The sequence below is a fragment of the Lepisosteus oculatus genome, chromosome 3, assembly GCF_040954835.1.
Source record: "Lepisosteus oculatus isolate fLepOcu1 chromosome 3, fLepOcu1.hap2, whole genome shotgun sequence".
Classification (NCBI taxonomy): Eukaryota; Metazoa; Chordata; class Actinopteri; order Semionotiformes; family Lepisosteidae; genus Lepisosteus; species Lepisosteus oculatus.
The window spans coordinates 61,478,313-61,505,546 of record NC_090698.1 but is presented as its reverse complement, the minus strand read 5'-3'; the positions used below and the strand labels follow the sequence as shown (position 1 = coordinate 61,505,546).

General features: G+C 34.3%; 1 protein-coding gene across 3 annotated transcripts in view; it reads left to right on the top strand.

Annotated features, from left to right (window-relative positions):
* frmd3 (FERM domain containing 3) overlaps positions 1 to 27,234 on the top strand; it is a 92,182-nt gene that overhangs the window by 35,261 nt on the left and 29,687 nt on the right. For all 3 annotated transcript variants that reach the window (XM_015362393.2, XM_015362402.2, XM_006626608.3), the window contains exons 2-5: positions 8,830 to 8,934; positions 12,993 to 13,035; positions 16,327 to 16,405; positions 26,851 to 26,948. In XM_015362393.2, the coding sequence (XP_015217879.1) occupies positions 8,830 to 8,934; positions 12,993 to 13,035; positions 16,327 to 16,405; positions 26,851 to 26,948 (325 nt within the window). The remainder of the gene's footprint in view (positions 1 to 8,829; positions 8,935 to 12,992; positions 13,036 to 16,326; positions 16,406 to 26,850; positions 26,949 to 27,234) is intronic.

Below are 27,234 nucleotides of genomic sequence, written 5' to 3'. Positions count from 1 at the left end.
CAAGCTTCATTTCGAAGCCAATACTAGCCTGATCCTCAGAAAAGGTCAACGGCGTCTTTTTTTCTTAAGGAACCTTAAGTATTTTAAGGTCTGAGTTGCAAGAACAAACTGGGCAGTCTTATGAAAATGTCAGAAGGTCATTGGCGCTGATCTAACTCTATCATTCATGTATTTCCTTCACATCCCCTTTTTAATACTTTCCAGTTACTCCCATCAGAATGCAGATACCAACTCCCCGAATTCAAAACCTACAGTTTCAAGTTCTCATTATACCTGTATCCATATCGTTACTTGTCCCCCCCCTCCCCCACCCTGGGGATAATAAAGGCACTTTCTCTCAGAATGGGCAGTGAAAGATGAAACAGAGAGATCATGGAAAGCAAGTGGAAGCTTTTTGGAGGTGCACTTGAGATTGAAAACAGGAGGCACTTATTTACTCAAAGTGTTGTGGGAGTATGACACAGACAGCCATGTTGTGTAAGCCGATTCAATTGCCTTCTCTTGTTTCTGATATTTCTTACGTACTTATGTTTTAAAGATGCTGGCAACGTTCCAATGAATACCACCTTTAATTATGGGCAGGTTATAACTTGCAGTCAATATTGCCACTTTTCTACACAATATAGTTAAAGGGCAATAGTTTTAGGCTGTTGATAATTTGTCTTGTGTATACCCATCTTGTGGATGGTCCTGAAATGTATCCACTGGCAAGTTTGATTTTGACACAATTTTTGACCTGCTTCATAACTGGTTGTATATAAATCATAAAAGTATAGGACATGATTGTGGTGGACCTAAAATAAATTAAAATAGATACAGGGAAAAAAGGTTTAAAAAATTTGAGTTAGATGTAATTGTATTTCTTTAAGTGCCCAGCATAATTCTGAGCAGCAGAATGACATGTGGTATATCTGAGGTATAATATCAAATAATAATGATCAAATAATACATGATATGTGTTCTGCAGGTTGTACTGGTTAAATAAAAACAGCTGAAGCACACACAAGGTGATTACAAAAACAGAATTTTAATTCAAGGTACTGCTTTGTTTTGTCAATATCTGAAGAACATTAAATGATAATTGTGCATTCCATGTGAATATGGTATCATTTTTTTCTATTTATTTGGTTGTTTTTAATTTTTAGTCTTGTGCCTGTGCACATTTGCAGATTTGTACATTAATGAATGCTGTTTTATAAGGAATACTAAAAGTAATTCACTCTTGGTTTCATTAGTATGACAGTCAAGGGTCACAGACTTGTTCTCGTGTCTAAACACTGTATCACTGACAACAGAATAGCAGAATAAATCATAGCTAAGGGAACAATTTCCGAGCCCGTTTCTGCATCTCAGAATGTCTGTGATTATGGTTATTGCTTTAAGGGTGAGCATGAAACTGTAAATTTGTGGGGGTATATTTAGCTCCATCTGGTTAATCAGTTTTGTTGAAGACCTTGAACTGTCATGTGGGACGTGATATATTTACTTCAGGAAACATGTTTCCAGCCAATCCTATGACACACAATTTTTTTCTGAGAACAAAAGGATTCAGTTTGTGTGATGGTTCGAATCAATGACATGAAATGTGTCTTGTATTTGTCTACATTAATTCCTCCCTAGTGGACATTGTACAGTCTCTACTGTATGTAGTTTACACCTGCAGACTCTGAGCATTGCACTTTTTCTGAAGCAAAACAAGGTTAAAAGTTCTTCTCTTGAGAACTCTTGTTTTGTGTCATACTTCAACTCTTTATTTAGCTGCTTTTAAAGGTTTTGTGAGTTACAGTTCATCTTAATTGATTGACAGTAAGTTATCTGTGATATAGAATATATTTTGTAATTTTATTGTTGCAGTTAGGTCCCAGCAAATTGTGATACAAAAAACTGCAAGGTGGACTTCAGCTATCATGGTAATGTACAGTAACTTGCTAAAGAAAGCAATACCAAAACAAGTCTGTGAGTTAACAGGCCATTTTCTCACTATAATTCTCCATTGTTCTCCTGTGCATAAATTATCTGATTTACGCAACTTGCAAATTCCCTATCTCCCTATTTGAGAGTTCCATTATGACTAGAATCAGTTCTACTTTCTAATATTCCGTACTTTACTTTGTCTTGAAAGGTTTCCCATTTAACAAATGTAAAGGGTGAGACTTCTTTTTCTATAGGGTTTCTAGATGGAAATTTATTATAATATTTAAGGTTGGTTAACAGTTACAAAACTGTTACATTTCATTCCCCTTTGAGCCTAGCCCTTTCAGTATGGAAATCAGACACTTTATTTCTTGTGGGCTGTAATTTACAGTATCTGCAGCATACAGATGTACAATTATGCTGTCAAATAAACAGCTAGTATGTTTATGCTTATCTTTAATTTTGCCTAATGAGTATTACTTGGAACTAAGGTCCCATTTCATCTCAAGGTTTGTCACAACTCTGATTTTTTTTATCTTACATAGTGAATTTAAATTCCTTTGCTCTTGCTGTCAAATATTTGTATTATTATTTTTTAAAAGCCATACATTTTGTGTGTAAAGTGAAAATAATAATCTTTGGAAGGTCTCAGAATAGCATAAAATGATGCAAAAACATGGGTTAGGGGATTTAAAGAGTAAGTAACAAATTAAAAGGGATATTAAGGTAAAATATGAAACATGCTTTTGTTGCAGGTGTAACCAGGTGACAAGGTGGTGACACAGGAGTCAGGAGCAGTGTCCTTGCGCAGGCTGGTAATTAGTTACCTGCTACCAGCTGCAGTACTCCTGTCCTGTACCATCCTGAGAAAACATCTAGAATCACTCCCATGGCATTTTCTCATTTCTTTAGAAAATAAACCTTTAAATAAGGAGTCCCTTTTGAGTCCATTCTCAACGCGTGCCTTTGACAATAGACCACCACTGGTAAAGCTACCAGCTCTGGGCGGGACCTGCAGGATATCAACACTGATCAGCAGCTTAGGGACTCACGAAGTAGACCTTCAGATTTCCTGGAAGTGTAGTTCCTACAACAAGTGCTGATATACCAGCCACTTTCTGTACTCAGCTGTCCATGATTTATGTTAACCTGTGTGCAAGAACCGTACACTACCAGCTACTGCCTGCTGTAGGGACGTGTTAGGTCATGGTTACACATGCATCCTTTGCATCTTCACCAGATGTAATTTAAAGTTGCTTGGGATAACAGCTTCTGCCAGATGAATACAAGTAAATACATTCAGACTGTCCTTTACATTCACAATATTATCCTCTCAGTTTCTTGATATTGTGAGATTCTTCTTGTGAAAAATGAGGAGAAATAACTTTAATAGAAATATTGTACAGTATGTTTCAATGAATCCATAGCTTTTAGTTTAACTGTGGAAATTGTGTGCTTGATTAGGGAGTTAGTAAGCTGCAGACAACATTCAACGTATCTTACAATTTTTTTTTAATTGAATAGTTAAAATACAGAAATATAATGTTTTCAGTGAAAACCACTTTATGAATTTCTGCTGATTTGTCTGCTGATGATTGTCCTTAAAAGAGATTCTGGTCATTAGGATAAATATGGATAGGATGTGATAGCTTTAAGGAGGCATTTTCTCATCACAGACTTACTACAAACCTTCTGTGGTGTGCTGGGAACAACTTTGTCCACTAAACATGCCTGAATAGATGTTGTGAAAGGGATTGAACTGGGCAGCTGGAGAAATGATATTGGAGAAATGAAATGGGAGATTTGGGGTGCTTCAGTATCTGGCAGCTTAATTATAGTACTTACCTAATTTGATTTTCAAAGCATTGCTTGATTGTATATGTGAAATTTTTCATCTGAACACTTCATGTACTTTCATATCTGAGATAAATGATGTGAATACTATATTTTTGTGAATGAAAGACACAAGCTACAGTAGATATCTCTTTTTTTTCATAAACCTCAGTACATTTCAATATTATCTAATTTAATGTCACTGTAAAATAAATTCTTGTTCAAAGAATAGACAAAATGATTTTTAAAGCTGATTATTTTTTGAGTGTGTAGGGTTGGTATTGTTCATAATGAAAGTATTACTGGATTGGTTTTCAAGAAATGTGATTACTGGTGATTTTTAAGACTTTAATCTTCAACATTCAGTTTGCCATTCTGTTCACCCGCTACTTTTCAAACTAGGATTCAGTCTGTGGTAAACAGTACATAGCTTATTTGGAAACAAAAGTTTCATGACAGTGTGGTGCCCTGTTATGATTATTACAAACAATGAGAATATGATGTTTCTGGGGTAGCTGTAGTATTTTGAGATGTATTGTTAAACCATTAATAGAAACTAGGCATTTCTATGAAGAATACTGTATGTTCACATGTACAATACCTACTTGCTGCTGACAGAGAAAAGACTATTTACTAGTTATTGGGTTTATGGAGTTGAAACTTCAGCAAGTTTTAATGTCCAATGTATTAGTTTTATGCCAACTCTGTCGGTGAGATGTCATTATAATTAAAAACACTTCAGTAACAATAAGATTATCTGAACTAAGCTGTAGTTACTGATAAGCAGTGTATTACTTGGAATATTGTGTTCAGTTGTGGTCACCAAACTATAAAAAAGATATGACTGCTTAATAGGCAGTAGTAAGGACAGCACCCAGAATAATTCCTGGTCTGAATAGAGTGTCATCATCTTAACACAGGATACTTCTTCAAGATGTGCAGTAATATAAGGACCTGGGAACACAAGAGCCAATTAACCTTAAATATTTTAGGACAGCAGCAGGAGAAACTTTTTTACACAGAGGTTTGTATGTTCAAGATGACTCTGTGGAGACATGGCTTAATGGAACTCTTGCATCATTAAGTTACCAACAACAAGTGAAATGGATGAGCTGAAAGTCCACCTTTTGATTGTACTGATGTTCTTGTTATTGTACTGAACACATGGCAAAGAGATTATGTTTATCCTGAAATTTGAGAGTGGGCATTGATTCAGACAACTGGCTATACTGAAGATACTATTTCTACTATTATTAGAATATTTGTAGATGAGTGACTTAACGCACTGTAAAGAGACTGAGTGAGGCAGAGAGACAGGCAAGACTACCTCACATATAATCTCCATTAGAATCTCACTGTTGGCTAAATAAGCTACTTTTATTCTCAGTTTAAAATTCTAGGTATCCATCTCTTCTAAAATAATTGTAATAATGTTGAAGTGAAAGCAAAGAAGAGAACATCTACAACTGATAAATATAAAGAATTTAATAAATGATAAATTGTAACATCACGCATGGAGTTAACTGGTGAAATCCAACATAGCTTATGTAAAAATGAAGCATTTTTTTATTAAGCTACAAGGCTTTAAGTTAAATTGCATGTATTACTTGTATTACTTCAACAACATATATTGAAACATGCTTTCATAAACTTCTTAGCTCCAGAACACTCTACTGTTCTGTTTGTGGTGTATCCCTTAGGAATAATTTTCATGCATTACATTAAAAAACAAAAACAGCAAGGGGAAACTTCCAGGCCAGCTCAATAGATCGCTACCTAATCATCCACGCATATCTAATCTCTCTGTACTGTAGATGGCAAATAGTGAACCTTCCCACTGTACTTGCATCTTGTGTACTGTTTGTGTGTAATGTACACATAGCCATGTTATTTTCCTTAAGAATCAAACTTTAGAATTATCACAGAAGTATATGTTTATCAATAATGCTGTAATTAGATCTTTTTTGTCATTATCCATGGAATTAGTCCAGATTGAACTGCTGTAATATTAAGCTTGCATGTTAAGCCCGTTTTTCAGCTGCACATTGTATAAACATCAGGTTAGAGTTTAATATAACAAAAAAGTTGCATAATTCCCCAAACGAATTAAATTCTTTTTGGACTTTTCATAAAAAGAAGGCTGTAACATACACATAAGGAAGTGATTCAATTTTCTGAACTCCCTTTTTCTTTCCTTTTTGCAGAATGTCTAGCATGCATAGTGGGGCAAAATATTCTTTTAGCTGTATAAATGGTCTTGCAAAGCTGTCACAATTTCTGGGAAGGTCTGACTTGCAGAATACAATATGTAGAGTAAGGTGTGAGATCAACAACATTAACATATGTATTTGCTTTGTCACTTTGTTTGGTGTCCCATAAGAATGAAAAATGAAATGTATGATGTTTTAACTGCCTGTCTAGTATGATAATAAAGCATTTATCTGTATCAAATGTATTCCTAATTTGTCCCAGGTATTTTCTGTGAGGTGCACTCCTTACACTTGAGTTTTGTGTGTCTCCAACTGAGCTTGGGTCATTAGAGAAGAATGAAAAACAAGTGTTGTTTAATCCCTCATCATTGACGAAACTGACAAAGTATTCAGGCAAAGATAGATCTAAAATGTGTTTATTGCCTTCATAATTGCTGTTGTATTGCATAGCTTTTTCCCCTCCATGGCAATTTCTAATTGCTTCAGCAAATAATTGTTGTTGCTGAGCAGTGCAATCCATAAAGTCAAGCTGATAGTTGCCAGTTGGGATAGACTAATTTATTACCTAGTTGTAATCATAGATCAATAAAATGCAATTACATGTGGCATTCCCACATTCAGTATGTAATAATGCTCTGCTCTTAGTCCAAGTTTATTGTAAGTTCAGCATGGCTGATACTTGTTTCAAGACAGCAGTGTGATAGATTAGTTTTAAAGTGAAAGTCTAGCAGAAGGCCGTTTAAACTGAAACAACAAAGATGGGCTTTAAGTTTATATGGAGGAGTTTTAGAGTATTATTATGCACACAATCTGTTTAGATTCTGAATTTAGAAAGCTGAGCAGGAAAACACTAACTGAGTTTAAATCCCTAAATCCCACAGTTTTCCCCCCATAGATAATATTTTCCTTAGATTAAATTAAAATTAGTTACTTTTAACATTTCTAAGCAAGTGTGAAAAACTAAACCAAATTTTGTCACTGAAAAGGCATTCTGATTTAATGGTTTTTAAATATTGAAACATAAATACTGAAAAATGCAGTATGAAACAATATGCAGCTGATTGAATCCATTAATGATGAGCCAGGGCTCATCATTACTCTAGCTTCCCAAGTGCCTTTATTGTTTTTTTAGCTAATGTAATATTATAAGACACAAACAATTCCTCAGAGTGCTGACTGGTTACAATTCTTCTGTAAAGCTACTGCTATAAAGCAGAAGATTGGCTTTCGTTTTAGAGTCTCCTTTTACCATTAATTTGGACCCAAAATCTTTCCTCAGTCTATGATTCCATATATCTTCAAAAAAGAATTGAGAAATAAGTCATTGGTCATTTGAATAACCAAAGGTGTTTGTCTTCATTTACAAATATCATTTATACAGTTGTTAGCATCTTAAGTCTGTTTTCTGTCATGTTCTCTAAGGCACGGTTAGTGTCCTGAGCTGTAACCCAGATCGCACCCTAGTTTTTAATCAGCCTAGAAATTTTAAGAAGTAATAAAACGCCTTCAAACTTGAATAAAACCAGTTCACAATTGGTCCAAAAATAACTCGTAACACATTTACACAGACAATGTTGGAAATACTGTACAGTAGGTAAAGCATAAGAAGACTTTACTTTCTTTTTATCATTTGACAGTAAAATACTATCTCAGACTAACCTGTCAGAAATAAGAATCAGAATTTTATTTGAAGATTAAAAACTTAGGAAAAGTGGTAGCATTATTAATTGTAAAATCATAATGAGAAATCATAATTATCATAAATCATAATGAGTTCTCCTTAACATGTTTTGTTGAAAAAAGTGATACAATTTTATAAACAGTAATACAACGTGCAAAATGAAAAACTGAAAAAAATAATGTAATGGATATTGTACTTCAGTGCTCTGACTGTAGTTTAAAGGCTTGGGTTTAAATACCACCTATGAAAGGTATCTAATTTCACTGAATGATGATTCTGAAGTTGGTCCCAATGGGAACAATTCTGCCTTATATCCTCACCATAGACAAAGAAAAGTTCACTATATATAGCAAGTGAATCATTTGAGATACAACCTCAGCATGATGTAGAAGGCATGTTCTGACTTTAGACCTAAAGTCATTTAGCATTTAAAGACTTTGGGTTTAATCACCATACATTAATATGAAGTTCATGTGCTTGTAAAAATTACAGTGAGTTATGTCCACAAGTTTGAAAACCGAATTATTGTTGTATACAATGAATTATCCTTATTATTCTGAAAGCAAAAGCCATCAATGGTGCAGAGATCACAATGCCAGTTAAAGGAAAGCTTAAACAATATAAAATTATTACAAAATAATGACATTGTGCTTTATGTTGTCTGATTTTCCTTTTCTGACTTGTTTGTGACTAGGCTAAAATTAGTCATCTTCTGAGATCTAAGAAAACTTGATTGAGTGACTACATGGAAATTAGAGTTTTCTACAGAGAGAGAAGCCTTACATTGTTCAATACCGTATTTCATGCAATAACTGCATTGTTATAATGAATTACCTATTATTTTATTAAAGAAAAACATTGCTTGATATTTAGACATACATATTTACTGTATGTTTTGTAACTCATATGCCATATGTATTTTATTAAAAATTGAATACTCATTGTTAAGCAAAATGTATAATACAAGCCATACGAATAGGTCACCGTGTGGCTTACATTGAATCTTACTGTCAGTTGTAGCTTAAATGATTTTATTTCATGCCTTATTTGCTTCACTTAGAGGCAGGGTTGGAATAGGGGTATTAAAGAAGTACTGTTGATAAAATATGGATGTCTTTGCACACTATAGAGAAGGAATTTTCCATTGTTAATTATTTCTCGTTTTGTTTTCTTCTCGTCATTCTTCTGCAGAGAGATACAAAAGGCCAGTTTCTTTTGGACCATGTTTGCAACCATTACAGCCTCCTGGAGAAGGACTACTTTGGCATCAGATATGTTGACCCGGAAAAACAGAGGGTAGGTAATAAAAAACTCTAACAAAAAATATAAATTGCTTGAACCCCTGTGCCTTCATTGACTGTGCAAGATTCGCCTGACTTTCTTTGTAATTTAAAATGATACAAAACTTATATTTTCGGTTGGAAAAATGACAGATAGAGACTTACTGTACCAGATGGGAAATTTGCATTGCAGGCAGGTACAGTAAAAGGTACAGTAATTCACAATACATTATCACAACATGAGCCCATTAACAAATAAGAGACATACATTTATAATGAGAAAGAAAAAAATATATAAGTCAGGTAAAACACAAACAATTAAAGTGGTTAATAGCTGTGGGAATAAGTTAACTTAGTTTTATTGCACTTTAAAGTGGTTAGTCTAAATTGACACCCAGGTGGAAGGAGCTCAAATTCGTGGTGCTCATGACCATCGATGATTATACTGGCCTTCTACATAGATTTCTGACAGCTGTAGCTCTTGTGCATTGATAATTGTGATTATTGTGAACCTTAGGTTCAATAAAAAGTTCTATAGACTGAAGTAATTGTTGTACTACACACAAAATAAAGAAAGAATAGAGATTTTTCAGGAAGAACAATCGATGTTGGCTCTTTTTACATGTGGCATCCATCTTTTCCTCAAAGCTTAGGTTGTAATAAGCAGTAGTGGTAAGCTATTTCTAACTTTTGGCAATTTCAATTTCTTACTTCTCAAAGACTGTTGGTTTTGCAGCTAGTGGTTGCTTTCTATAATCAGTGATCATATATTTGGTTTTTGACACAATTCAACAAAATAATCCACCTCAGGCCCATGATCAGAGTCTCAGAGGAGAATGACAAGGACATCAGCAAACTTGACGATGTGCCTGTCCTCCAAAAGACAACACTGCAGACATTACCACTAAAAGTAAAATGATTAAAGGCAGTTAAAGCTGTCATACAAGAAGTCTGTAATTCACAAAGGAATTAGAATAGGTGGAATTAGAAGACCCAAATTTTAATCAGCCTATATATATATATCCATGTATTCAACACAATTCTTTTGCCATGGGATGGTGGTGATTACGGTACACACCTTTCCTTTTTCAAAGAGTAAGCTAGAGGAAAGTCTTGAAGACATCATTCAGACAGTAAATGACACATTTAATATGACTGAAAATACTGTAAAATGTCAAATAGGTCCTTTTAAGCATTTTACCCTGACAGAGGGATCTACTGTAGCAAGCAATGGTTCCTACACTTGACTCAATATAGGTGGATAACTATGAGGGTCTGATGTTGCTTGTTTCATTTTTCAAGAGATTATTTGAATCCTTCTGACCGCCGTTTCTGGAAGCTTACAAAGTGTGAGTATTCATAAAGGTCCTTCTGTGAGGTTAATTTTATGTGTAGTACATGAGGTATTTATCTGCCATCATAGAGAAAGTATTGTTATTTTATTGCATGGGTGGCTTAGAACTATGTGCCTTTCTCTAAAACAATTCCACAGCAAGAGAAAGTGTGTCTGGGACTGCCTTACAGCTGGTCATTGTATGTCTCAGCCTCCTAGTTTACTCCTACATGGAAACATTGATGACAGCTGAACGCCTCCTACATACTCCTACAAATTAATCCTCTCACTCACAGGACTGTAATCCACTATTTAGCGCCCTTTTTTCCCTTTTAACTTGTAAGAGTGACGTTTTGTATTTTGCCATGGGGATGGTGCTTGTGCTTCATACTGTTTTTAGATTTGTGGAAATAAAATAGCTAATCTTCCTTTATTCGATTCTTCTGTAATTTACTGATGTGGGATCAGCTTCAGGGACAAAAAAGAACTCTTTTGTTTGCCCATTTTCATAGAATGACTTGAAAACATGGTAAAAGCATAAGCTCTGACAGTTTTAGGTTTGGTTACCATGGAAATGTAAGACAGGAAAGCTCCACAGTAGTTTCCCAATATATCTGATGTTTCTCAGAAACAACCCTCTATCTGCCGATCCTAGTAACTAATTGTAAATTATTTACATCTCTTTATATTTCAATATTAATGCTTATATGCTAGATTTATGCACCGTTAAGCCCAGGAGACGTAGTACTGAATCCTGAACACAGAGAACCTGTTTTTAATTGGTGAGAGAAACAACATGACTCATAAATGATAAAAAAATGTACCATACTGGAATGATGCCTTTATTTATGTATTTATTTAAAAAAAGGATTAAACTGAAGTAAAAACATAAAAATATTGTTAATAAACTGTACACCTACATCAGTGATAACATTTATTCTAAAACAAATAATAGATTTATTCAAATATTTCTTTTTATACAGAAAGAATAATAAAGTCTGAAAGAAATCATTTTAATCTGTTACTATTTAACAAAATGCAAAATTAATCAGGCTGGAACAAAAATTCTTTCATCACTTGATTGTTTTATATTTTGGTCAGATAGGTTTCTTACCTTAAAGATTTTTCCCTTCTTTTGTTTGTTTAAATGTGTGAGAATTCCATTCTTTGGATAGACAAGAAACCTTGTTATGTAAAAAACATCTTTGCATCATGTATTTAGAGTCATAATGAAACACAAACCCTTTACCCTCTGCTCAGGGACCTGTAGATACTTCATAATTGTGACTGTCTGTTTAAGTAGATTTAGAATTCAATTATCTTAGTAAAGTTCGTATAATCAGTGATATTCATTTTGACATTTCTTTGGTACATTACTCTTTGTTCCATTGAGTGGAAAGCTTTTGAGTCACATAAAAGAATACTGATTGCCAACATTAAGTACATGCAAATACGTTTCAGTGTGCCATTTAAATTAAAATTTTGATTTTCTGTTTTAATGTGCAACAATGTTGCAACATTTCTCAATTAAAATGCTTTTAAATTTTAAGTAATAGTTTCTTCAGCATGTGGACATTTTTGAAGAGCATCCAACTCATCCATTAACTGTCACAGAAATTAAAGCTCTATTTCATCATTTATTTCTGTTTGGTGACATTCCATTTCCAAAAAAAAAAAAAATTGGCATTCTTACCAAATTCCAATTCAAACATAATCCGTTACTGTTGTATACTGCGTACACCCCTTCCAATTAGGGGCTCCATTTTGTTGATTTACTTAATGATGTATGTACCTCTGATTTTTGAAAGTGAATATTTTTAGTAAAAACTTGAATATTCAAACTCCTTACAAAATCTGATGAGTCCGTAAGTATTCAGCCCCTTGAGTCAGTACTCACCTGCTTGACAGCAGTTGCAGCTGTAACTCTTTTTGGAGTAGTCTCTTCCAACTTTACACATCGGGATCGTGCAACTTCCATCCCAGTTCCAGTTTTATCTCATCATACCACAAAATTATTTTGCCACATGTCTGCATTATCCCTTAAATGCTTTGTTACTAATGGCTTCCTTCTTGTGATCTGCCCCAATGGCCACCTTAAACTCATGCACAGTTTCTCCAGTCTCAGCCATAGACCTCTGTAGCATTTTTAGCTAACCAGCTTACCATAAATGTTTAGCATTCAAGTTTTGGTTAACCACTTTGAATAATTTGTAATTCAATATAATGGGACATAATTAGAAAGGGGCAAATACTTTTGCAAGGCACTGCCTATGAGCCTCATTAACTGCAATGCTGCTTTAATGTAATTAAGCTCAAATTATTTTGGATTGTCAGGGTTCTGTAACCTTCTTTGGGTATTACTTTTCCTTATTCAAAAGATGAAAATAAATAAAAATGTATGGCTTGGAAAATTAAAATGTACTTTTGAAATGTAATCAGGATATTAATATCACATTCAAATTTACCATTAACACATTTTTAAACTACATTTCATAAAGGGGGGGTTACATTTTTTCCCAGTCATATCTGACAAAAAAATAATCACGCATTTATATCAGAATCTTCTTTTGTTTACCATAATTTCACTGCACTGTGGCTGAATTTTCAGAAATGCCACAATGTTTACTTTCTGCACTGGCACTGCAGAAATGTGAAGCATCCAGAACTTGCTACCTCAATAAATTATTTTTGCTAAGAAACTCTTTAGATGAACTAATGCTCTGTCCATTTTTCTCTTTCAGCACTGGCTGGAGCCCAACAAGTGCATTGTGAAGCAAATGAAATGTAAGTGTTGGTGGCTTTTTTTCTGTGTCTGTTAAAAATAGACGTTGCTTTAAAACATTTGGCCAGATGGTACAGGCTTATTTCTGTGACAGACTGAAACACTGGAAAGGATTAGGTATTTTATGGTTTACAGCACATTTGAATATGTTTAGAAGGTCTTGGTTGAGAGTCATTAGTGTCTGGTTATAAAGATATCGGCACAGGATGTCTATAATTATTTGACCCTGCAATTGTTTACCCCAGTGTTTAGAATTATTAGTTAATTTGAAATATTCTAATTATTAATCCAATGGTACATGTGTCTCAGTTTTATTTAATGTGAAATCTGTTTTTTAGTAAGTGCTTGATTCATCAATGTTTTATTCAGGACTACCTGAAAAGTAGAATTTTAAGCAATAAAAAAGGGGAAAAGAAAGAGGCAAAATATGAGCTTGGTCACATAACATTTTCTAAAAATTGTGAATTTCTAATTACATAAATGCATGTCTCATGTAACCATAAGTAAATTAAATATTAATTTACATTAATCAGGATCTTTCTGAAAATTGTCCTGAGGGTGTTTAAGCTTTCCTAAAAAATAATGTACTCAGTTTTAGAATGACAGCACATTTAGAAAGAAGACACACAATTGTCTGTTTTCTGGATTACAACTTGAAATTGTTTTCAATGCAAAAACTGCACGGACATTATTTTGTTTATATATATGTACATGTATAAATAAGCTTGGTTTTAACCTTGCAAAAAGATTGTGACAATTATCTGATGTTTTCATTGCATTGCAGTGTTATACACCAGGTCTGCATTTCACATTTTACCACAAAAAAATTCTAGACTTACTTTTTTGTAACTACTTGCAAATATGTGTGTGTAGAAGGAGGATTCATTTAAACTGCAGAGGTTATGCTTTGTTAAGTAGTGATGGGTGCCAATGATTTGCAGTCTCACTGTACTCTTGTACAACTGTACTCTTGTGCCTCTGACTAGTGAAAAGCCATGCATATTTAAAAACTGAAAACAGGAGACACCTTTATGCAGAGGTTTGTCAGAATCTGGAAAAAGGCTGTCCATCCATGTTGTTCCATGTTGTTTAAGTCTGTCTTGTTTAAAAAAAGAAGACATCCTTCAATCACTTAGCTACCAGCAACAAGATGCATTATATAGATTGATTGCCTCCTCTCATTTGGAACCTTTTTATGTTCTTATGTAAATATGGAAAAACAAGGCTTAATATCAATCAACTTCCCTTTATGTCTTGATGCTATCATCCCTGAAAATGATAAGAGAACTGTTTTTGGTAACATTTTACCATGCTAAAGGATATGATATTGTGGTGAATATGTGTGTAGGCTTGCAGATACCTTTGAATTAAAGATGATTCTAAAGATCTGTGACTGAAATCCTATTGTACTTGTTAAGGATAGTATTTTATTTATTTTCCCTGGATCATTTTTTAAAAATATGCTGTCGGTGTCCTTGATATAATTATCATAATGTGGTAAAACTAACTTTACAACTTACATGATTTTCACATTTGAAGGAGAAGTCTTTTTTAATTATCTCACAGAGAAATCCAACTAAATTTACAGATTTTGCAGAAAGACGCTTTAAAAATGTAAAAAGACTGCTCAAATATTAAACCTTTTCAGTGTGTTTTGAAAGTATTCTATATAAAAAATGTATTTTCTAAATAATTAACTTAATAACTGCTTTACTAAAACTCATTTTAACCTCATTGTTAATACCCCATTTAACTCCATCCATTAACTGGAATTTTCCACTCCAATACATTTTTCTTTCTTAATCAGAATATACAGCAGCATGTACCTTTTCAGTGATCATTTTCCTAAGGTATCTGCTTTTAGCGCAGCATGGTGGTTTGGTGATTAACACTGCTGCCTAGCAGCGTTAGGCCCCAGGCTTGTTGTAGGTCTGGGCTACCTTTTGTGTGTGAAGTTCCCATGTTTGTGTGGCTTTCCCGTGAGTGCTGGCTAGGTTATTAGGTACAGTAATTAGTGTCTCTAAAATGACTCCTTGTGCTTGCTTGTGTGTGTCCTGCAATTAACTGGCAGCCTTTTTCTAAGAGAAGTCCTGTCTTGTGCCCAGAGCGTCTTGGATTGCCTCCAGTTGGCTAAGACCCTTAACAGCACTAAGCAATTAACTGATTATGTATGACTTTCTGATATTTTTTTATCAATCTGATTAAGGGTGGGTAAAATGAGTTCTCTAAAGGATGACAGAGAAGAAAGGGGATCTCTTTCACTGAAATATCCGTCGAGAAGATTCCTTTTTCCAGGGAGTCACGGATTCAAACATTAATAAATATGTAAAAAAAAAATTAGAAACAGAGATGTATTTTAGTAGTAATTAATGGGATTTTAAATATGAAAATGAGTCTCAGGTGTATCCTTTTTGAATTAGTAAAATGTGTGTTTGTTTTATTTAAAGGTGCGAGTGGGGGGGGGGGGGTAATTTATAACTACATGGTAAAATACTGAAAATCTTTTTAGACACTCTCACATTCACTTTTAAAGCAGGACCTTTCAAACACACTCCACAGTTCTAATACAGTATTGCCTCTCTAGAATCAGTCCAGAGTGACCTGATACATTATCATTCTTAGAGGGATGTTGTACTCTAACAGGGTTAAAGAACAGTATTATGAGGGAAGTATTCAAAATACTTGATGTATTTTTATGTAAAAGGTTGCGGGAGTTTGGAACAATGCTATGAATGTTTAAATCAACAATCTCCAGCTCTGGTCCTGCAGACCCACAATCCTTCAAGTTGCAAGGTTCCCCAACTCTGGACTTTCAGAAAACCATCTGGTTTTCTGTCTCTATAAATCTTCAACAACTAAAGGCTTTGAAGAAGGGATAAATTACTCCAAATTACTCCAATTAGTTTTTATTGAATCAATTTAACACTTTTCCCTGGAGAAGAGCTACTTCTAACTTGAGGAGAAAGAAAACCACTTGATTGCACGCTCGGAGGACTGGAATTGGGAATGCCTTTTTATTGGAATCTTGAATAAACTACTAAAGATGATGAATGTTTTCCTAATTAAGGCAGTAATTATTACAAATTAGTAAATAAAAGCTTGGAAGGAATGAACCAAATGAGAAGAATCTGCAAGATGCGGGCATTGAGGATGCAGAGTCCTGTTACCACAGGCTGTTTACCATTTGTAAAAAAACCAATACAATTGTGATTCAACTGTGGTTTACCTTTGATAAGACCCACTTTAGGAATAAAAGTTTGTTTGATTATCTGTTCTTATATGCTCTTTTTCAGCTCATTCACCATATACCATGTGCTTTAGGGTGAAATTCTACCCCCATGAACCCATGAAGATAAAAGAAGAGCTTACCAGGTATTTGATTTGGCTATGTTGCTAATAATAACTCTCATCTGCAAAGGACAGGAGAAGAAAAATAAGTAAAATAAAATGAGCATGTGACTGATCAGCTGTACTATTTACATTGTCATAGTAACCATAAAGTGGTACTGTAGAATAGGGCTACTCAAAAGGCAGTTGTACCCAGATGGAAAAACAACGAGAGAAAACAGGGATTTTTTAAATACAGTTAACTTCAAAGAAGGGATAAATCAAAAGCTTTCAAGATTTTGTAACCTCTTTTAGGTAGATAAAGTAATGAAAAGCATAAATGGAACACAGATCTACAGATGATCAAATTCATGGGTCTTCTTAGAAGTGCAATGTTTGTACTGTTAAGTAGTGCAATGCGTTTGTGTCATCATGTGTATTTTGTCGTAATGAAACTAAACTGAAACTAAACTCAATATCAGTGATTTAAAAAAAACTTCAGGGAAAGAAAGATGAAGATTCTGCTACATGTTTTGCACCTTAAGGAAAAGAAAACAGACTGTTCTTGCTAAGCTCAGTAAATTCCAAATTTACTGTGTTTATTTATATATTTACCTGGTACTTTATATTGTCAGATGTATTTCTTACTCTTGTCAAAAATTCATTTTCAAGAAATATTCTTTTAAAATATAACAAAACAATTATAAAAAGAAACTCATTGTTTCTTGTATGGTGTGTTACAAATAGTTCTGCAGAAATTAGGAAGATTTAGAGATAGGGGTGGAGAGATTTTGACCTCTAAGGTTAATACTATAGGCTTTGGTTTAAAATATAGTTTGTCTGTGTAAAAGACAAGTGATAAACTGCATGTTTGTTTTTCTTGCATCATTAATTCTTAACAGAGTTATTTTGAACAATCTGCTGTATGACCAGATGGAAAATACAGATGGTTACACAATGCCCCATTTGTCAAATGTCAATGTTTGGTGAAAAGCTGGAATCTGCTTGAGAATGAACATTAGACATAAAAGCATGTATATATCTCGTAATTTAGTTACAGTAGCTTTATATATATTATTTTATACAGTACATTTCCTTAATTGACCATTATATAACCGCACAAAAAAGACACAAAAATCTTCAAAGGCATTGCAAAGAACAACACATTTATAAGAACTAAGATCACACAAAACATTTTTTTGCAATATTTTCAAATTTCATTTTTGAATTTAAAATAAAAAATGCAGCCACTCAAAGTATGTGACTGATTTGATCTCTGTGATGTACTGTAAGTATACATACAGTAGCTAAATAGCATCTCTCAAGTAAAGCCCTTTCTTGCTAGTTTGAGTTTTGTCAAAAAGACAAGTGTCAATCATTCTATCAAAGTAAGTTTAAGAGTACAATATATTCAATTAAATTGTTAAAGAATAAGTGCATAGTTTTAGAAAACAATTGCTTAATAATAAGATAAATGTTGAGAAGAAACAGTAAGTTGCCATGAGGAATTTAAGTCACATTCCATACAGTAAGTTACTCCCTTTGAAAATGAATTTAATGAGCAAAGTAATGTTATGGTTTTGGAATACATTCAGATATCCTCAAAAAGATAAATAATTTGTATGCAAAGCTAAGCATTGCAAAGATAAAATACTCAGATTTCCAATGCCTCATTGGCTCTAGATTTCATAATGACAAAAAACGTAATATTTAACACACCAAAAAAGCACGTTTGTTGAACACAGGGTTAAAATGTTTTTTATAAAACTTATTTGTTCAAGGTCATTTCTGACAAAAATTCTTCTTCAGTCATTTAGAAAAAATTTAATTACAGTACAGTATACATATTGAATGAATTAAAAAAAAACATCTTGAGTCGTTAGAATAATCTTATTGCACGACAGTAATGATTTGTTATTACACAGAAATCCAGTACAAACAGCTGGAAAATTATTAATAAATACTAATCTTTTGAACTGACACTTTCTGTGTTTCTGCTGTCCTAGAGCATTGTTAAAATTAATTTTCAAAGGAAGAATAACACAGAGTACTTTATCTCTAGTCCTAAAGGGCCAGACAGTCCTGTGTTTTAGTTCCAACAGAGGTCTTAGATAATTGAACTAATTTCTCACTTAATTTGAATAACTGATATATTTTTGCTTCTTTAAAGGAAATTGTAATTTAAAAAACTTCCAAAGCCTGCCAAACTACGGCTCATGAGGATTGCATTGAGAAACACAGTAATAACAAGTATGACTGAACAAAAGCAAAGGTCTTACAAAATCTTAGTAAACAATAGCAATGAGACATTTTGAAAGTGGTCTGTGCATTTGACACATTTTAAAATAAAACAGAATCATGTCTCGCTAGTTTTATAGCGAGACCATCGGCTGCGGTCTCACCGAGATTAAACAGCTCTATGAGGACCGCTGCCGTGGTAGAATTCTGGTCATCACAGAGGACAGTCACCACCCAGGGCATGAGCTCTTCACCCCACTGCCCTCAGGCAAGAGATATAAGAGCATACGGACAATTACCACTAGATTCTTCAATAGCTTCTATCCACAAGCAGTGAGACTGGCGAACACATTTAGCCATCCCCCTCGGACCACACCCACACCATCACCATCTACCTCATTGTAATTTATTTATTGTACGTCTCCAGTCATTGTTTACCCGTCTGTATTGTTTACATTCAAACTGCCTGCATGTTTACTTGCACATTGTCTATTGTTTGTTTGTACATTGTCTTGATGCACTGTTTGCACTTTGTTTTGTTTTTTTACTCTTGTTTTACAATCGAGAGACTTTCTGTAAGTAAGAATTCCATTGTACCAGTACCAGTTACATATGGCAATAAAGTTCAAGTTCAAGTTCAAGTTATTTTTCCAAAAGGAATTGATTCATTCATACTTTTTTCAGTTATTAGAGACTAAAACTAAAAAGTTTCTTTTTAAATCTAAATTTAAACGTTTTTGGAGACTATAGTTTGTGGTAACACTTCAGACAAAGAGTGCAAATATTTTGTTTTCCCAAATAATTCATTTTATGTAGTTTCCATTCCATAAAGGCGCAGAAGAAATGGTGGTTTGCTAGAAATGAGTAATCTTACATGCCTATAATCAAGTACTCAAGTGTGAGAGGTCAAATAGCAAATGGCCTGCTGCTGGACCAACTTTAAAAGGATATACTGTACATGTGGCATGAATGTCACTTCAATAACACTGTCATTTAGCGCAGTGCATTTGGAATGGCCCAAAAGACAACTGAATTAACATCAAAGGCTTGTGCATGCCTTACTGTGATTAGATTAGTTATGAAATCTGGTGCTGTATTCTTTGCATTTTTTTTTATTTTCGTCAAGCATCAATTAAACCTTATCAGTTTTATGACGCCAAGGACCAGTCTGAAGTATTTCAAAGTAAATACATTATGAAATTGCTGTTTTTTTTTTGATGGTGTGAGAGTGGAGAAGCCTTTGATCTCTGGAGTGGTGTTGAAAGCGGGGAGGGGGCATTGCTTTTGATCACAGTCCAATGCACAATGGAAAAGAATGCATTCCCAATGTTCGACTTCATTTTACTTCTGACAGTTTAATACAACACTTACACAGAAAGATTTGACGATACGTTATTGACGTTTTATCATTCAAAGTTGTCAGTATTATCTTTGGAATGGATATTGTTTTAAAAGACCTTTGACTACAATGAAAGATTCTCAATGAAAGTAATACATCTATCCATTAAAAAATGTTACAAAAACAAAAATGCGATGACAGATCAGAACTGTTACATTAGGCCTCCCAGCAGTTCAATTTAAAAACAAAGTTTGTTACCTCCACTGTAGGTTAAACACACCACTTTAATCACTGCTGTTCCTGTATGTTTTTTGGAGCACGTTGTGAATTAGGGTTAGGAATTTCAAATTCGGAGTAAAACTCTTTCAAGGTAATGAAATGTTATAGTTATAAATAAATGAAATAGTTATAAATCTTGTATGAAACCAATACATGCCACCCATATTCAACTATAGTTTTCAGATAAGCTTTACCAAGGGAGCAGTGCATTTGAACATACTGCTGTTTTACATACTATGTGTCTTTGTGCCATATAACTCCTCTTCAGTGCTTCCATAGCAGATGACAGTGTCTGGAGAGGACCGAGTTGGCTGTATAAACCTATAATTCAAACGTCCTATGTCCAAAATTCAGCAGCCAGAATCCTGACCAGGTCTAGTGCAAGTGTTCACATTACTCCTGTCCTGGAGTCCTTGCACTGGCTTCCGATCAAATTCTGTGTAGACTGAGGTGCCAAGCACAACCTTGCAGACCTCCGCTCTTCAAATTCTGCCCTCCTTACTCTCCCCCAAGCCCGTCTACATTGTATGGGTGACAAGGCCTTCTCCTGTTATGCCCCCAAGCTCTGCAACTCTTTGCCCAAGGATATCAGAGAGTCACCTTGTCTAAACTCCTTCAAATCCAGACTCAAAACCCTCTTCTTCAGAAAAGCCTTTACTTAACTCGTTCCATTCTTCACCCCTCTGCTCTTCTTAGTACCATCCACGGTCTCCTCTATATATTGGAATTGTGTCTTATCTTGTGTATTCTCCTTATTTATTGTTATACTCTTCTTATTTATTGTTATTGTCATCCTGTAAAGCGCTTTTAAAGGTGCTATATAAAATAAAGTTTATTATGATTATTATAATGAACAGCCCCACAGGCTGACAGTGTTCTGAAATAGCTGGACTATATCAAATGCCCAGGGATACAGGGAATTTGCCACTGGGGTTTATGGTTTGTTTATGGTGTGGTGTGGGGGCTTGTGACATCTGACATCTTAACATCTGTATCTCTGAAGATGGGTTGCTAACTCTGGTTTGAATAGACAATGACATGAAGTAGTAAATTAGACAAAAAAAGTGTTTTTTAAACATTCCATTCCATTTATATATCTTGTTGTAATTAGAAGGCATTTCACATGACATGGCATTGCACTATATGCAATAGGTCTGTAAACATTAATCTGTAGGAACAATTCTGAATTTGATGATTTTCAAATAACAAACATGCTGTTTTGTTATCTAATGCATTTAATTATAACTACATGTTTTGCAACAATATTTTCTGCTGTTCTAAAGTGTACAGATATACAAAAGAGGGTAAGATATACATACAGTTGTGGCAATGGAGGGGTTTTCTAACTCTGGACCTCTTACTACAGAATCTAGGAAGTTTGCTACTGTATATGAGTATCTCTTTAAACTGTCAACAGATTAAGTCCAGTTAAACTTTAGACTGTAGCTATTTGTAACCACCCATTGGATTCCAGACCTGAGAGGGAACATTAAACAAAATCTAGATCCAGAAAGAAACTTGAGAACTTGCTAAAGGCACCCAGACACTTAAAGGGCTCCAAGACACTAAAGAACAGACAAAACTAACATTCAGGGAGATGTGTTCCCTGGATTGTCATCCTCCTCCACTGTGCTTTATATCCCTACCTTACTTTCTGCCCCTAAAACCTGAAGAAGTCTCTAGAGCTAAAATAGTTTTTTTTGTCCTGCTTTTCAGAGTGCAAGTAACTTGTACTTATTCCTATGATGTTTTAAAGGTGACAAAAAATCTATGAGGGTGGTGTGGTGGTGCACTGATTAGCATTGGTGCGTTCAGTTCTGGGCCTGGGGTGCTATCTGTGTGGACTTCGTATGTTCGGTTACAAAGACATCAACGAAACACCAAACCTAAATACAGAACACAGCAGCAACAACAAAGTAAAATAACATACAACTTAAATAAACTTAAATAAGAAGTCGGTGCAATCAGTGGGCAAAAAAAAAAACACAGATGTGAGTCCGTGGTAGAGGTAGAATTCAATAACCTGACAGCTTGCGGGACAGCCGATCACCCCCTTTAATGCCTTTCTGTAAGACAACGAACTGCTGTCAAACCACACTGTAATGCCACACATGTGCACACTTTCATTAGGTGTAATAGGAGTACCTGAAGATAGACCACATTTTTTCAACTGCCTGAGGATGTAAAGGCATTGTACTTTGTAGCTCCAGTTACATGCTGGGCCCTCATTAAATCGTTAGTAATGAAGGTACCCAGGAACTTGAAGCTGCTAAATAACTCTTTAGCCACCCCAATGATGTGACTATGAGTATGCTCCCCGCCCTTATTTCTGAAATTGACACTCAGCTCTTTGGTTTTGCTGATGTTAAGAGAGAGGTTATTGTCACAGCACCACCCCACCAGGTTCCTGAACTCTTCCATATCGGCTGTCTCATCATTACTGGTGATTCGGCCAACAATGGTAGTATCATCTTTATACTTGTAGATGGAGTTCGAGTTGAGTCTGACAACACAATCGTGAATAAACAAGGGGAGAGCAGGGAGCAGGGGGCTAAGCACATAGCCTTGAGGGACACCTACAGTATATTGACAGTCAGAAGAAAAGTTTGGAAAGCATGGAAAAAATCGTAAGTAGTTGCAGAAAAACTGCAACTGTTTTCAGTTCCGTGTATTCCAAGAGAGACAGACATTTTATAAATACTGTCTTTTAAAGACATCTTAGGTTACTTGAAGTTTATTTGAGTTATTATAGTTCAGGGGTCTTCTCTAGAGGGCCTGGGTGATGAAAAAAAAACACCTGAAGAAGATTCCTCTGAATATTTAAAAATTAGATATTAAAAAAACAAGATGTTCATTTGTTACTCATTTAATGCATGTATACATGCTTTTTTCTTGCTGTCATTATAAGCAAATAGCATATAATGAAATCATTACAAATGTAAGGCATATGGAATCTTACATTACAAATCAAAAGATACATAATGGATTTTCCAACCTAGTGTACTTCAAATGGAGTCCAGATGAATGTGATGTCAGCTGGGGTACTTGGAGGTATCTTTCCATGCAGCTGATTGTATCAGTGATCATTGGGAATGAGGCATTTGGCTGTTTTTTTATACATGCCCGTCAGACATCACTAGGGAGAAGAGACTCTGGCTAATTCTTGAATTAATTGCAGGGTTGGAGTGTTAAATTATAGTGTACGTTTAAAATGGTAAACTTCTCAGGGCTGTAGGGAATGAGCTTAGCAAAGCTTGTGTGAAGTCTGTGGTGGTGGTGAGTATATGGAGGGCGATCATTAATGAGACTCCTGTTCCTAGACACTAGTAACTTGAGGCATAATTACAGACTGTTCTTAAAGTTACTGGATGGGTGGAAGTGGATGACATTATCCTTGGACAATACTGTATGTTTGTAGGACAAGCACACTTTGATGTGCTCTCCAGTTAATAAGTGTATAACTATTACAAAAAACACAGGTTAACATTATATATTAAAATACCTTCTGACATATATAGAAAGTGCAGATTTATTCTGCATTATGTACAGTATGGTTAAAATTATTACCTGGGTTAATTTAGCAAGACAATTTATAGATTTTTATTTTAAAACTGGGAAAGAGAATGCATTATATTACAGAGGTCTCCGAAGAAAGCAGTACTTGCATTTTGAAATTCTAAAAATAAACTTGGTTTTTAGGCAAGTTTAAAATTTAATGCACTGCAACCTTAAATGCATAGTAGTAGTATCTAGTTGGTGAATAGGGTGAGGGAATGCTATAGATATTGCTGGCTTTTTTTTCTGTGATGCAGACATCAAAAGCAGAAGATATTTTTCATTTTTTAATACACTTCTGTGTTGTTGAAAAGATGTACTTCACCAATACATAATCAGTATTGAATATTAGAGTCTACTATAAGCTTCATACCTTGCTATATGTAGCGTTTATGCAATATTATGAATGATGTTTAAAGAAACAGAAAGCATGCTTGTTATATACAAATTTCTTTAAAGATATCAGCCATTCCACAGCTTCCACATCATTGACAATAAAAGCATTCTGTAAAGGAATTTCCTAGAAATGTCAATGTTTTACATAATGAAGTACAGGACACTATCAGCAGAATAAAAATGGATTGTGCAAACATAAGTAACAAAGGCAAAAATAGAAAATAATAGAAGGGCAGACTTGCAAACTAGCACTCGGCCTACTGTGGATATTATTTCCATAACAAATTTCACATTACCAAAGAAAACAATAAATAGATTTTTCTGATAAGGTGAACAAGTTCAAGCCCTTTGTGAACCATCACACATAACTGAAATAGGCACTAGACCTAGACACATTTTCCAAAACAACGACAAAATGGATGGCTGGAATTTTTAAGAACATGCCAGCAGAACATATTTTTCATATTTTACATATTTGAAAATATTTTCAGATTTAAATCTATAGATCATCTTTAATTATAATTCAACAACTTTTCCCAGTGGCCAATAATTCTGACCATGAGTGTATATGTAAGAGAAGGATTCTGAGCTCCCCAAATACCTAATTAGACATCAAACAATCACAGAGAAAAAAAACCCTGAAAAAATCTTGCACTGACAGACAGTATATTAATTCACTATTCCTTAGGCTTTAGGAACAAATGTGGCTGATGAGCCTGTTCATTTCCAGAGGCATTTTTTTTTTCTTATCTCAGCTGTCAGCCTCTACAGCTGTGTCACATTTTATTCTGCTTTGGAGTTTCACTGTGTGGTGTGGTAGTTTGTCTCATTAGATCATCATTAAGTAGAATTTGTTTAATTCAATATGTAAATATCCTTCATTTTATTTTTATAAACCTTTTAAATTTTGTGCTTTATCTTTCAAAACATTTTATTGTCTTTAGAATTCTAAGACACTTTGAAGTTTTTTTCTAATTTTGTTAACTACAAGAAATATGTGGATCCTTATGGTGTGCAGTACTGGTCTTGGCCTTCTGTTGATTGGGGAGTGGAAGTCCTCAGGGCTGTGACTTCTCCATGTCATAGCAACACATACTGAGTAGCCCCTGGTGACCTCCTGTGTTGCCATGGTGACAGCAGGCTGTCCAAACTAAGTCATGTTTTTATGCTTATGCCCATTGGTTTGATATCATCCATTTGCTAAGTTCATCAGATCAAAAGATGGTCTTTACTGAATTGATTGTAACTATCGTCTGGAACAGTCAATTCCCGGTGAATTTTCTTCCCTGATTTGTGTAGTTACATAACTAAAAAATCTTGGTTAAAGTAATTTAATCTCCCCATGTCTTTTAATATTTGTATCATTACTGACATTACTGAAAAAGTATTTTTTTTGTATCTTCCTCACAGATATACTAGTGTAACAGTTGTTTTTTGTTCATAATTAACCCAGGAATATTTTAATGCACAAGAGGTATTTCATTGCTTAGTGTTTATATCTGAATTATTTTTATCAAGTTGCAATTTTATACAAATTATTCACTCTGTTGTTTAAGAAAGACAAGTTTGTATTGCATATTTCCAAACTAATTATAACATAATATACAACTAAAATTATAAATAGTTTGAAAATAATGTGGAAATGAATGTATCAACTGGGAGACAAGGCAGACCCCTTTGTTTTTCGTTCTCAAATCATTTGATTTTATAATTGTTATACTTAAAGAAATAATCACTGAGTCAGAAATAACTTGTGCAGTGTTATTTTATTGGTAGCAGTGAGTCAATATATATCAATTATATATAAATTACATTGGAGTATCTGAACATGAGCCTTCATCCTTTAAGATCAGTATCTCATTACTGCTATAATAAGTTATCATTCATACTAACATGTTATTCATTGCTAATCCGTGTAAAAATCACCCTTTTATTTTTTAATGAAATGCACTGGTACTGTATATGTGGATAGAAAAATAAGCTAACTCAAGCCTTCTTCAACTGTGGTGCTCCCTCTAGTGATGTTATTATCTGTTACTTCTCTTGATATTTTTTTCTTATCTTCTTACACTCCCTAAGAAGGCTCCAAAGCTAAAATGTTATGTTTTTTCTTCTCTTTTTAGTATGGAATAATGCTTTTTATTTAACTTGTTCTGTGTTTATATTTTGGTGTTTCCTTAATGTCTTTCTATTGGAGCATACTGTACACGCAAATAAGCATTCGACGTGTGCTTGTAACGTGTGCTTGTAATAAATAAACTGAAGTGAACTGAGCTTGCTTTTCTTTAAGCCCTGTAGTCAAACATATTTCTGCTAACATTTAAATTGTATACACAGTTAGGTTGGTTACAATGTTTAGAACTCAGTGTAACATTTTTTGTTAGACACTATTACTTTCTTTATTGCTTATTCTTGTACTGCACATTCAGCAGACAGAAGCTTTGTAATCTGCTACACTTTCCATTACTATTTTGCTTTGTAATCATTGGCAGAAAAAATTATATCCATGCTTAAGGCTCCAGTTTTAAAAAACATGTTTATAATTAACTTTGCTAGTCAGGGACTTTTTATTGCAATAAAGTACATTAAAGTATTATTCCATTCTGATGTTAGGAAGATTCCCCTGGTATTTTGAAATGATTTTGCCAAAAGTATACTTTAACTTTTTTTTCTATTTTGCTAGGTATCTTTTGTACTTGCAGCTGAAAAGAGATATTTTCCATGGGCGTTTGCTGTGTTCTTTCTCTGATGCTGCCTACCTGGGAGCCTGTATTATCCAGGGTAAGTCTGAGGATTTTAGCACTTTTCTTTAGCATTAAAATGCCAGCATAATTAAAGCAAAACATTTTTCACAAAACAGTTACTGAAATATGAAAATGTTATTCTGCATATTAGTGTAGACCACGTTGCGTTTTAGAAAAATGTACCAGAAGAAGATATTCATTTGCCAGAATATTCAGTTTCAGACTTTTTTGAAAACTAAAGTCTTAAACAGGTAGGCACTGTAAGGACGCTGGGAATAAAACATAAAACCCTTGCGCTGCTGTTTAAAGAAATGTTTTATATG